At 37.1% G+C, this 13,350-nt stretch overlaps 1 protein-coding gene, 1 long non-coding RNA gene and 1 pseudogene across 2 annotated transcripts; 2 read left to right on the top strand and 1 right to left on the bottom strand.

Annotated features, from left to right (window-relative positions):
- The first annotated feature begins 6,681 nt into the window (after nucleotides 1–6,681).
- LOC116935963 lies at nucleotides 6,682–7,695 on the top strand (annotated as a pseudogene).
- A 592-nt stretch (nucleotides 7,696–8,287) lies between these two features.
- On the bottom strand, nucleotides 8,288–9,047 carry LOC123477466. The gene is made up of 3 exons (XR_006652621.1): nucleotides 8,754–9,047; nucleotides 8,589–8,686; nucleotides 8,288–8,517 (listed from the first exon to the last, which is right to left on the bottom strand). It is a non-coding gene; the product is annotated as an uncharacterized LOC123477466 (long non-coding RNA).
- Nucleotides 9,048–9,529: 482 nt separating this feature from the next.
- Nucleotides 9,530–12,956, top strand: LOC123477468. The gene is made up of 3 exons (XM_045180832.1): nucleotides 9,530–9,771; nucleotides 9,838–11,106; nucleotides 11,162–12,956. Exons 2-3 carry the CDS (start codon nucleotides 11,086–11,088, stop codon nucleotides 12,362–12,364), a joined length of 1,224 nt encoding a protein of 407 aa, XP_045036767.1. The 5' UTR covers nucleotides 9,530–9,771; nucleotides 9,838–11,085; the 3' UTR covers nucleotides 12,365–12,956.
- The last annotated feature ends 394 nt before the right edge of the window (nucleotides 12,957–13,350 follow it).

Below are 13,350 nucleotides of genomic sequence, written 5' to 3'. Positions count from 1 at the left end.
ATCAGAATACAGGCTTGCTACCTTTCCGGATCCTTGAATATAATTAGGGATCGGGAATCAAGGGCCGAAATGGATGCGAGGGACTGGAAGCTATGTCTAATGGTTTTTTTATTCAATTTCACGTCTTGGCTCATTGAGATAGATCTCTTTGCTTCCGCCTGGAACACTTGATTGTAGTCTTTCGTTTTTTGGGTGCCGCAACCCGGTGCTTTGACGGTGAACGCTTTTTCTTTGTCTTTGAGACAATTGAAAGGCTACTGCTTTCCTCCTTTTTCCCCAATCATGAGATGCCTTAACAAAATCCGTCGGGAACAGCCAGAATTGTTTTGGTAACTCCGCTTTTGATAGCTCAATCTTGGTTACCGTTACTTTTGTAACAAACTGTTTCAACTAACCTCCGAAGTTCAGAGGATCATAAGCACGAAAAGGCATCTTCTAACACCAGCGCAGGGAGATCAGCACCCTTTGAGCAACAACCACTAGCTCCTAGTCCCCTGGATGTTATACGGTCTCACCTCAGAAGGAGAGGCATTCCGTCACAAGTTGTCAATCTTGTTGAGGATACTGTTCCAGCTGAGTATTCTGATTCAGCCACTAGGTTACCCTACAGCCAATTCACTCTGTGTGAGAATAGTCTGCTTGCTTGATCATATGTTACCTTTAACTGGTGGACTGTCTATCTCATCTCGCCCTCACTTGTTATATTCTCGTCCAGTGGTAAAGTAAAATAAAGTATGATCTACAAAAAGTATATGTCTTGTCTTTCTTTGTAACATAAGAAGAGGATATCTTAACTTACATTAATATAATATTAACAGGTTATCGGCCCAGAAATGTACAACTAACTGTTTTGTTTCTTTCTATAACCCCTATAATACCATGGCATATAATACGACTGAAGATGTTGGCCGCATCTCAAAATTTGGTGAATCAAATTTCCCCTCATGAAAATATAAACAGGCAAATCTCTGTAGTTGATGGAAGTGAAAGCTAACCCAAACAGGAAAAAAACAATTTATAACATTAAATTCTCTGATGAGAATACTGTGTATATGGATGGACAAGAGTTTGAGTACACACTGGTGATTTGGCAGTAAGTTTTTTTTAAGTTTTATTGGACAGCACACATGTGTGTGTGGGGTTAAAGCTTTTCTGGGACACAAGATAACCACTCCAGTTTGTGGTGTCTAGTAAAATCATTTGCACTGCTGTATTCCACTTGAGTACAAGTGAAGTTGAGAAAATGTTTCTTTTGTTCTACGTGTAAACATGTATACCACTCGTGTATGAGTGATGCCTGGTAATATTTTTTTTCTCCTGGGGGTGGGGGATAATTTTTTTTTTTATCATTTAAACCACTTGTGTACAAGTGATGTCAATGAAGTTCGTGTGGTTGCATAAACCATGTATATCACCCATGGGTGAGTGAGATATTGAGAAGTCTATGAATCCCATCGCGAAATAACGACTATAACACTTGCGTCTGAGTGAGATAATGCAATCTATATTAAGGTCGTAAATTTGAACTAAGAGGATAATAAAAATTTGACGTAAGGTTAGACTATGGAACAAGGAAAGAATTTTGTTGCTGTGAATTTCATGCTATGGAAAAAAATATTTCATTGATATGCTTCAAGAACAATAACTTAAATAGTTTTGTGATTATCTGTCCAAAGATCTTGGATGACAGAGGGGTGGCACTGAATGCAGACCTGATTGACCAGTTGAAACAAAAAGATGTTGAGGCTAGGACTTTTATATACTCAACGATGAAGCCAGAAAAAAAACAACGCTTCAAGGATGTACCACAGCATTTGAAATGTGGAGCCGGATTTTTTTCTCTCAGTTGTCTCAGTCAGTGTCAGAAGTCTCAGCTGAAAGTGAACCACTACTGTGGGGCCAATTCTACAGTTATAAGTTCAAACCAGGTATAAACCTTCTAGAAATATGAAAGAACTGCCTGATCATAATGAGTTTTGCATATATTAGATCAAACAATTATGAACTTTGTGGCTGGTATTGAACAAATCGCTGCACAGCTGAAGGATATTGGAGCAGCTCTAGATGATACACATATAATAGTCAAAATCCTGGTGTCCTTACCACCTATTTTACAATACTTCTTCCCAGCAGGAACTGAAAACTCTCTCTTCATTGACTAAACGTCTAGTCAAAGAGTAAACGTCACAAGCTAGAAACCATGAAAAGAAAGTGGACCATACTGATGGCTCCTTCTATGGAGCTTCCCAGAAAACTGAATCAGACGATAAGAGACATAAATCTGATGAACCTGTAAAGCATGCATACCCTGCAGGAAGTTATTCTGGTTTTAGAAGTGGTCAACGTTGTAGAGGTCCCTTTCGGGGAAGTGGAGGATATTATCAAAGAGGAAGCAGCTTCCTCTTTAACGATATATGAAAAAGCCATGCTTTTTAAATTGGCTGCTTCCATGTCAGTCATTCGAAACTGTTCAGACAATAGCTGCATTTTAATGAAGTAGATGGAATACTTCATGAAGCCTACAGTATCCTGCACAAAAAGGTGAACACCGATTTGTTTTGAAAAAGCCATCTCTGGGTAGAAAAAATTAATAGTTTACCTTTTTAAGGAGAGGTAGGGTGGTTTTGGCGCAAAATCATTATAAGGGGGGTTGGGTAATGTCAGTCCAGACACCTTTTTTTTGGCCCTAGGTATTAAATTTCTGGAAAAGTGTAGACTCGGTAGACTCCCCTACCCCCCGGCTAAGTAGAAAAATTTTTGCAATACAAAATAGTCTTTCCATTACTCGTTATTGTCATTATCGGGTCGGGTAATCGGGTAGCATATGGAAACACAAAATTATTTTTATCAGTATGCTAGCAGTTATTTAGAAAATTGTTAGTGGCTTGTTGGATACGTTTCCGTTGGCGACGCGGGGCGTTCTAGACTTGGATGAGACAACTGTTTACAAAATTATTGCGTTCATGAAAACAGTGTAATTGTTTGCGAATTAAATAATCATTAATCGCATATAAATAGTTTTTTCAAAATTTTTAAATATGATATATCTGATCAAAATGTTACTTAATTATATTCATTAGTTAGATTTGCTCTGAATACTAATAACGCACACAAGCTTTGAACGCGGAACTCCCGCGTCGCCGTCGGAAACGTATCCCACAAGCCACTAACAATTTGATAACTAACAGCAAGCATACTGATAAAATATCCATCAAACTCTGGAAATGGGAAATTTTTTCTTTTGAATTATCGGTTGTTAATCTTGATATTTTTTTTGCTGAGGTCCATAATTTGTTACCTTAAAAGATCAAGGCAGTCCCTTTCTGGCTTCATCGGTATAGAAGCTCTTTCCCAAATACATTTTAACTCAATGAAAATATGTTTAAAAATATTTCGAGTTTTTTTATTTGGCTGCGAACAGCAATGTACCTTTTCATTACTGCTTTTTTAAGTGGAAGTTTTGTCCCAATGGCTTAACTAATGTCACTTCCATGTCCAAGAAGACTATCACTTTTCCTATTTCTTGTTCTTGTAGCCATTTTCACAAAACTACTTAACTTGTACGTACAATTATTATGACTAGTTAAAAAAAAAATTTTACACTTGCCAGATTTATCTTATTTATGTCCGTACCCTAAAATTAAAAATTATTCTATGGTTTTTGGTATATGAGTAGTCAACAGTGAGTTGTACGAGCTCTAAGAGCCCCGCTTAAAAATAAGGATTACATTTAAAGAAATTAAAAAATATTACTAATTTGAACCTCCATTTTTCGATTTTTAGGGGTGTGCGGGGTCTGAAATTTATTTTAAAAATCTAACTTTTTCAGAATGTAATTTTGTTTACATTTCGCAACCCGATTCGGATCCTCGCATTAAAAATAAAAATTTTTTTGAATATGAAACACCATAAGGAAGCTATCACCCATAATCTTTTGGTAATAGAGAACTACCTCATCAAAATCCGAGCCAATCCAGGAGAGGACATCAGCAGACTCATTTTTCCTGCTTTCACTGCGGAGAACTGGGACACTTTAAGCGAAAATGTCGATTCTGGAAGAGAGAACTTGATAATCAGAAGACCTAGCATCAGGCTGATAGTCAACATCAGTTCTATAGCTACAAATCCTAAACCAGTTTCTCCACACGAAGGTCCACCGACTGGTTTGCTGACTCAGGTGCTACTCAGCACATGACGGACCAGCGGAACCTACTGACCAATTTTGTACCAGCTGAACCGGGAAAGTCGAACGTTTCAGGAATTGCAGACACCAGCCTACCGGTAATTGGACAAGGAGATGTTTGGATAATATCGTTCGTAAATGAAAAGGCTATGGAAGTATTGATGAGAAGAATTCTTCTAGTCAGTTGCTTAGGTACTAATCTCTGGATAATATACTGGATAATACTGGATAAGAACTGCCACGGCAGCAGGAATAGAAGTCCCATTCACAAACGACACGGTCTCCTTTACTTGAAATGGAATAGTCCTTATAGAAGGAAAACGGGCTGAAAAGAACCCTGTATCATCTTAATATCCAAGGCAAGAAGTGTTCACCCCAAACCAAAATAGCCCTCAGAGCGACCAAACTTGAACCGTTGTCTACATGGCACAAACGTTTTGGACCCTTGAGTAACAAAACTGTACTGAAAATGGCGTCTTTGGGTTGCACTAACGGACTGACCCTATTTAACGACAACCTGCCTACTCTCTGCGAAGGATGTGTCCTGAAGAAGATGCAGCGTTTAACGTTTAAACTTGGACATAAAAAAGCTACCGCACCCAGTTAACGTCTGCATTCGGATGTCTGTGGTCCCATTCAAATTACATCTCCTAGTGGGTACCGGTTCTTTGTAACATTCAAAGACGACTTCAGCAGTTATTGTACAACTCGACTACTGAAAAACAAATCGGAAAATGCTGCCACCCTGCAAGACTTTGTGGTCATCGTGAAGAACCAAATCGGCGAATAAGTGAAAACGATTGGATCGGACAACGGGGGAGAGTACCTGAATGGTGACTTAAGAATTCGGATGAATTAGAAAGGAATACACCATGGAAAAAGTACACCGTATACTTTCCAACAAAATAGTGTTGCAAAAAGGTCAAACCGTACTATAATGGAAGCAGCTAAGAGCATGCTGTATGGAAAGAAAGTCCCATTCGAACTAGAGGCTGTCTTGTGTGCAACACATATTCTCAACCGGAAAATTTACAGCATCAACGATGTCATCTCCTTTGAGCTCTGGAATATATGTATCCCAGATGTGTCATACTTCAGAATCTTCGGGTCACCGCTTTTGTCCATGTACCAGATGAATCAAGACGTAAACTGGACCCAAAAGCAGTGGAATGTATCCTAGTTGGAGATTGTGTAAGCTCGAAATCGTGTCGGATGTGGAATCCTATTACCAGTAGAATTATTATCAGCCGTGATATTGTCTTCAAAGAAAATGCTGTCTACACAGATGCCCCATCTGTTGATGAAGATAACTAGGATTCATTATTTCCTGTGGATGATGAAACTAAGAAAGGAACACCTAATGCCCAATCTAAACCTCATAGAGATGATACAGATGTAGCTAGGTCAGAAATGGAAATGGCCAGGGAGGAAGAAACAGTTGAACCACAACCCTTGAAATCCAGAAGAGAAGAGACTGAAGAACAACCTGAACTAATAGAAGCGGATGGAATCCCAGCTAGCGGTGAAGCGGTTTTCGAGGAGGATAAAGTGCCGTTCTATGGCCGAAACCAACAGAAAAGATGAAAGAATTAAAAGGGAATAAGGAAGCATTGATAAGTGAGAGCTGGAAGGAGATATCTACCTTTCAGAAGGTGCCAAAAAGCAATCAAGGATGAATGACATCGGGGGACACTGGAAGCTAGCAGAAAGCCATTGCCAATTCAAGAATGGTGTAATCGATTTACAGTACGTTGTAACAGAGGATCAGCTTGCAGAAATTCTGCCCCTAGAAACTGCCCACTTTCAAAATATGCGTCATCAAATGGGAATCATTGATGTCAGGGAATCCTCAGTTTGAGGGGAGGTGTTGAGAATACTGGGTACGAATTCTGACTTTCACAAAGTAACTTACTTGACTTTCAAACGGGCCAAAGTAGCCGTTTATTACTTTTCTTTCACCTTTTTATCAAAGTAGTATTCTCAAACAAATTTATCAAAGTTAAGAAGCCTACTTCACTTTCAAAACTCAAAAATTGGTCTCTTACTTTCACGAAAGTAAGTTTTTTTTGAAAGTGACCTCGCGAGGTCACTTTGTATGTGCAGAAAAAGCTGTCAACTACGCGGTTTTAAATACTCGTAAACATGGCTTGTGAAAACGCCATAATAGATGATTTTTTTGGAAGATTTTCTTATTTTAGTAAGGAATAGAACATTGAATCAAGTGATAAAGAAGATAAAAGAGCTTGCAAAAAGACTCGCACGAGTAAATTGCTACCGTTTTATCAAACACGCAATGACATCTTTGGCTACTTCTCTGAAGACAGAATTGTGAAGACATTCAGATTTCACAGGGAAGTATCGAGTTTATAATGGGTAATTCAACTAATGCAAACAATTCATAGTATGTATTTAACTTGAGAAACGCTTCTATAGATCTTATTCAACATCTCCTGACCAAGTCAAAGATCATGGACACAAGAAATCTAGAGCCGATTGACATGCTTTGGATTTCGTTGCAGTTTTATGCAGCTGGTTCTTTCCAAACCGTTGTAGGAAATGTTCTGCGCTACAGCCAGTCATCAGTACGTCGTTCTATTGCTCGTGTCTCTTTAGCTTTGTGTATGATTACTAACAATCATATACAATTTCCAGCTACGCTTTTCCATGTAATATTCATACATATAATTAACGGTATTCAGTGCATTTCTAATGTTAAGCTCTATAATAATAAGGTAAAGAATGATTTTCAAGAAATCGCTCTTATGCCAGAGGTCTTTGGGTGTATTGATGGAACACATATTAGTATTGTCAGACCTAAGAACCACGAAAAAAGCCTATGTAAATCGTAAAAATTATCATTCTTTAAATGTACAGGTAAGTAACTAATAATAGCACTGTCATATTGTAATCGTTTTCTAATTGCGTTTGTCATTGGAATTCAGGCTATATGCGAGGCAAATCATCGATTTCTTAGCGTGTGTGCGAATAAACCAGGATCTTGCTATGTTTCATCTATTTTTAAAGGCAGCCTCATTTATAAACGTTATATCAATGGCAAATTTAGGGAGGGATTTTTGATGGGTGACAGTGGTTATGCAAATACGAATTTTCTTATCACTCCTTATGTAGAGCCCGTGACACAGCCTGAAGTATTATTAACACTAGATTCCGAGTAAAATATATATACTTTTACTCCTAGTTATTTGATTTATAGATACGATTCAACAACTCACAAAAGTCTACCAGATGTACAATCGAAAGGTCTTTCGGTCTCCTAAAGAAAAAATGTCACGTGTTACATGGTGAGATAAAGATGTCACCGACGAAAGCATCTTGGTAATACCGATCTCTCGTTTACTTTTAAGTGATTTTTTGTATTTAAAATTTTATATCTATCTCTCAGGATTACGGTAGATTGTTGTCTTCTACATAATATTGCAATCGATCGGAAAATGCCGCTAGACGAGGACAGCATAGAGTTAGAAATCGATAATGTAGATAACATTGTATGAAACAACGAGAATAAAAACTAGTCTGATAATGATTTGAGGCAGTTGGGCGGTACAAAAAGGAGACGTATAACGGAAAATGTTTTCTGTTAATAAAGGTGTATTAAATGACAAAAACATTTAATACACAACTTAGGGAACAGTGCTTTAAAATGTTATCATATGGGTGAAAGATAATATTCTGCAGATCTACAGGTATTTTATCCCGTGACAATGGATCGTTCAGCTTTTATCTTATATCTATTGTAGTCGAAAGCAAACGCATTCGTTGTTCCATCATTCGCGCATGAGCTGTTGTATAACGGGACTCGTAGAGAGAATTTTTTTTAAAGTCCCCTGCAGTGTTTTTGACACTTTTTACCTGCCCTGCTTTAGGATTGTTTCTACTGTGTTTGAATTTGGGCTACTGCTGTTTCTGGTACTCTGGAAAGGCAGAACAGTAGAGCTCGCACGTTTCAGGCTTTTTGCTTTTGCTTCTGGGTGAGAAAGATCGGCGGATTGGGCCGTCAATTCCGCTGGATCAGCCCAAATGTCTAAACTGTTTGACGGCGGAGGAGAAGTTGTCATTTCGGTACGAGCAGTAATCTCTCCACCATTATTTTAACTGAAACAAAAATTTAATTAACTGTTGCATTGACGTATGTTATCATCATTGCTACATACCCGATGATTCCATCACTCTCGTCATCCTGAAGATTGCAATCACTTTCATCATCCGACTTCATTGATTGCTGCTGGTGTGCTACTAGTTGGCCTTCCCAAAATGTGGTCGGCCATCTCAACTTCGTTCATGAAGACAACATCCTTCTCAGTGTCTATACCCATCTATCAAATAAAATAAAATAGCATTATTGATGGTCAATAGTATACCAATTACTTATATCCAATAAATTTACATCAATTTCAGCAGCCACAAAAGGATTGTAAATTCCCAAATACTACTCCCAATATTTTTGGAACAAGTTGCAGAGTGGTCGATTCGATGGGCCACAACCTATACATTTTTAAAAGAATTGATAGATATTAACACTGCACATTGACAGTGTATGTATAGATATTACCTGTTTCATTCAATCCTGAAAGGTGATGGCGAATGACTGCCTTTTCTTTGGTTTCGAAGTTGTTCCATTTTTTTCGAACACTTCTCTCCGTCTTTACAGGGCAATCAGGATGTTTCATGGCAATAAATGCAGTGATTTCGATCCATGCAGTCTTCCTACTTTCTTTTGTAATTACGGCACTAAAAGCACCAGAAATAGCATCCTATACAACATAAATTGATTAAGAAATGAGTATTATGAACGACAAATGCACACTTTAACCTCAAAGATAACACAATAAACAAAAGGGTGTCAGTTTCACCATCCGTCCAATACACTCTCTCTTTCGTTCGACTACTTGGAATCACATTTATCTCCTTTCCAGTCGACTTTTTGGACCCATTTTAGAAAATACGCATGTAATGCACTTTAATAGGGCAGTGAAAACAATAACAATTGTAGTTAGCGTGTTGTCAATCGCTTTCATCTGCTATGCATGCCCATAGACCCTGAGCGGATGCTGAGTTGCAAGTTCTCGCATTGATCCCAATTGCGTATTGTCGGATTCATCCCATCTTTTCCTCTCGTAAAAACCATTTATTTGTTTCCTGTGTTATTATTAGAAGGAATTGAAACTTCATTTTAATTTTAAAGTGTACCTTGATTTTTTGGTGATTTAATACAATTTTTTTCAACCCATATCTTCGTTTCTTTTTTTTTAAATAAATTTTTAAAGAATTGTGTTTACATGTAAAAGCAGACGCTTCTGCAATTTTTTCCCTTTGTTTGATCAAACGTCAGTTCGTAAAGTTCAAAATCCTTGACAGTTTCATCATGGGTGGTGATATTTGCTGTGTAAAAGGATGTAAAAAAACCACAGTGGTATCTTATTTCTGAATACCAAAAGTTAATGCACGTTGTACTTCTAATAAAGAGAAACAACAAAGAAGAAGAGTGGCTTGGCTTAAGGTGCTGAAGTTGAATTTAGATTTGCCACCTAATTTGAAGATTTTAGTTTGTGGGAAGCATTTCATAAATGGTAACTGCAAAAGCAACTTATCGTGTATATACAACACCATTTAGTTGTACCCATATCTATATTTAGGGAAACCTAGCAATAATGAAGACGAGACTCATCCAGATTGGTTACCCAGTATTGATGTTGGTGGACAAACTTCAACCAAAACAAGTAGTAGATACATACGGAGGCAAAAAAAAAGATGGTAGCCGGTGAAATAGGACCGAAATGAAATAGGACTGGAGAAATAGGACTGAAAATTTCCAGTCCTATTTCTCTAGTAAAAATTGGACTGGGAGAATTAGGACTGATTTTTAAATACATTTGAAACAGTCCTATTTCTCCTTTGACCAGTCCTATTTCTCCTTTGACCAGTCCTATTTCTCCTTAAGGTTAGGCCTATTTTTTTATTCCTACTCTTTCATATTTCAGGACAAAAAGCCTCCAAACCGGTAGGCAAGATGGGAGGGGAATTGTTGAAGACAAGCGGGTTGGCTTATATCCTTCAGTCCTTGAAAATTACCGTTGACAAAATTTCAGCGCTTAATTTACTTGCAGCTTAAGAACTCGTTATGATAAAATTTTTTTTTTCAGTACTTTAACCGAAATTTTTTACAATATATAGTTCATTTATCAAAAAATTAATCATTTCATAAATTTGAGTGCAATTTTACTTTGGTTATTATTTATTCTTCTTACGACTTGCATCATAGAGGGGCTACGATGGGTGTGGTCCTCACCCTTCTAGGGAGGGGGATGATTCACCAAAGGGGCTGAGATTCCAAGGTACGAATATTCCCCCGCAACCCCCTCTGTGTTGCAAGATGTACGAAAAATTTACAATAGAAAAAGTTAAACAACATTTAGATTTATTTAATTTAATTATTTGTTAAATGAACTGTATTCAGTCAAAAATGACGATTAATATTCTGCAATAAAAGTTAAATAGGATAAGGAATTCTTAGCATGCAAGCGAAGTAAGCGTTGCCATTTTTTCAACGGTAATTTTCAAGGGCGTAGGCATATAAAGCCAACGCTCTTCTACTACAATTTCCCACCCCATTTCGCCTACCGGTTTGGAGGCTCATTGTCCCTTAAAGATGTAAGATAAAGGCAAGCGAAATAGCCTTATATCCAAGGAGAAATAGGACTGGTCAAAGGAGAAATAGGACTGTTCAAAATGTGTATAAAAAGCAGTCCTATTTCACCCAGTCCTATTCCTAGAGGAGAAATAGGACTGAAAATTTCCAGTCCTATTTCTCCAGTCCTATTTCGTTTCGGTCCTATTTCACCGCCAATCAAAAAGATTTCTTGAAAACTTGTATTGGTGACAAAATGACACCGGACTTAATACAGGTAACTCATTATTTTAGTTTCATCGTGACATTTTATAATACTCTATTTTATGCAGGAACCAGACACATCAACAAACATTAAAGAAGAATCTGTTGCTGAAGTTTTCAATGTTGAGCCAGTTAATTACACTACACTGAATGACATGGAACAAACTTTCATTCCTGAAATGAAAAATGATCCATTCCAAAAAGAAATAACATCGCTTCAACACCAACTACAACAAAGTACATTGGAAAGGGATGCAGCCCTTAGAAAGGTAGAGATGTTAAGTGCTTCAATAGAAGAATTATTGGTAAAGAGACAACAAGCTGAATTGACTGCATTTGATGCATTAGAAAAACTGAAACTTAGTAAATCTATGTTACATCAACTAAATCAGGATAAGGAAATGATTTTATATTACACAGGGTTAAGTAGTTTCGATCTACTTTCTGATATTTTTTATGCTTTACATCCTGCTTTACATCATGATCCCAGATTCAAAATTTCACTTAAAGAACAATTCATTTTAACTCTTATGAAGCTTAGATTAAATTTGGGAAACAAAGACTTTGCTTACAGATTTGACATTCATCGTACAACAGTAAAACGTTACATTGAGAAATTTATAGATGTAATGTACGTTCGTCTTCCACCTGCTTTATTGCTTTTGCCTGATAGTAAGGCATCTAAACTTACAATGCCACTGTCTTTCAGAAAACATTATCCGAATTGTATCGCTATACTAGACTGTTTTAAGATTAACTGCGAGATGCATTCAAATATCATTGATAAGGCTTCATGTTATTCCAAATATAAGTCTCATCATACTGCAAAATATATGGTGAGCATGACCCCACAGGGATCAATTAACTTTTGTTCCAAAGGATTCGTTGGCCGCAGCACAGATGTAGAAATTGTGAAACAATCTGGATTTGTCAAATATGTAAGAGAAGGAGATCAAGTAATGGCAAATCATGGATTTTTGATAGGTGAAGAAATCGAGGCACTTGGCGCTACATTAGTAACTCCTGCTTTTAAGGGACTTAGACCGCAGCTAGAAGGGTCTGAGACAGAATTTTCGCGGATCGTTTCTAATGAGAGAATACACATTGAGAGAGGAATAGGTAACTTAAGGAAAAAGTATACAATCCTTCGTGGTCCAATAAAGATTCCTGAAATGAATATTGATTTTAATAGAAATGCGTTCATTGATAAAATTGTTGTTGTATGCTATTGCCTTATGAACGCTATGCCATCGATGATACCGCCCTGGTGATTCATGAAAAAGTAAACGATTTAAATGTTTATATTTTTCATTTCTCGGTTGCATTTAATTACATGTAATGAATAACCATATCAAATTACACATTCTTTGCGCTGAGGACCTTACTTTTTCCACCCAAAGCTTTCTTAGTACTGGGGACGTTGTTCTTGCTATTCATTTTTACCTTTTTTAAAGCATTTGTACACGTTTTACACATCCAATTGTTACTAAATCGTTTTCTTGGTGGGACTATACAACTTTTATGGAAGGTATATATCAGGCAGGAACTATTACTACACGTAACAGTTTTATCGCGTTTTTTGTCATCTTGACAACAAATAAGATAACTTTGGTTTGCTCTTTGGTTTGCTAGCTCAACTTCCATTTCTGTCACTGATGGGACTTCAACGTTTAAATCACTTATGACTAGTTCAATAATAACGTTTTCTTTTAAACTTAGTTCACTTACATTGTTTGATTTAACGTAATGCTCACAAAGTAATTGCGATAACATAACTTGCCTAATATATTTATTTTTTTTTGAGATTATTTCGTCCGCAACCACTTTGTCAAAAGGAATGCTGATAACACAAATGTCTTTTTCTATGAACATCATGAAAATTCCATAAGTACAATCACAAACAATCATTTGCTGTTGTATCTGATAAAAGTACGGATGGTTTTTTTTAAAGAAGAATGCTTCCTCCTCACAGTCGTACATCAAACAAAAATCATTGTTATCTAAAGCAACCTGACTTAATGAAGCAGCATTACGATGTTTCCATGAACACTTTACTTCTACCACACAACGACCGTGGCATTCACAGACGAACAAGCTGTCAGGGGATGCTGCCATTCCCAGAAAACTAGTCGACAATATTAATCCACATTTTGTCACGGTAAATGATGGGTGGAGATTTCGTTCACGCAACCAGCATATTCCTTTCTTAAGGCACTTGGTTTCATTTTCAATGCCATACCTAGATAAATAGAGATTC

The sequence above is a fragment of the Daphnia magna genome, unplaced genomic scaffold (assembly GCF_020631705.1).
Source record: "Daphnia magna isolate NIES unplaced genomic scaffold, ASM2063170v1.1 Dm_contigs066, whole genome shotgun sequence".
NCBI classification, from domain to species: Eukaryota; Metazoa; Arthropoda; class Branchiopoda; order Diplostraca; family Daphniidae; genus Daphnia; species Daphnia magna.
This window is presented reverse-complemented; position numbering and strand designations above follow the sequence as displayed.

Coding starts and splice junctions, on each gene's coding strand:
- LOC123477468 (XM_045180832.1), top strand. CDS start 11,086: ATGACACCGGACTTAATACAG. Junction 11,107..11,161: donor TGACACCGGACTTAATACAG/GTAACTCATTAT, acceptor TATTTTATGCAG/GAACCAGACACATCAACAAA.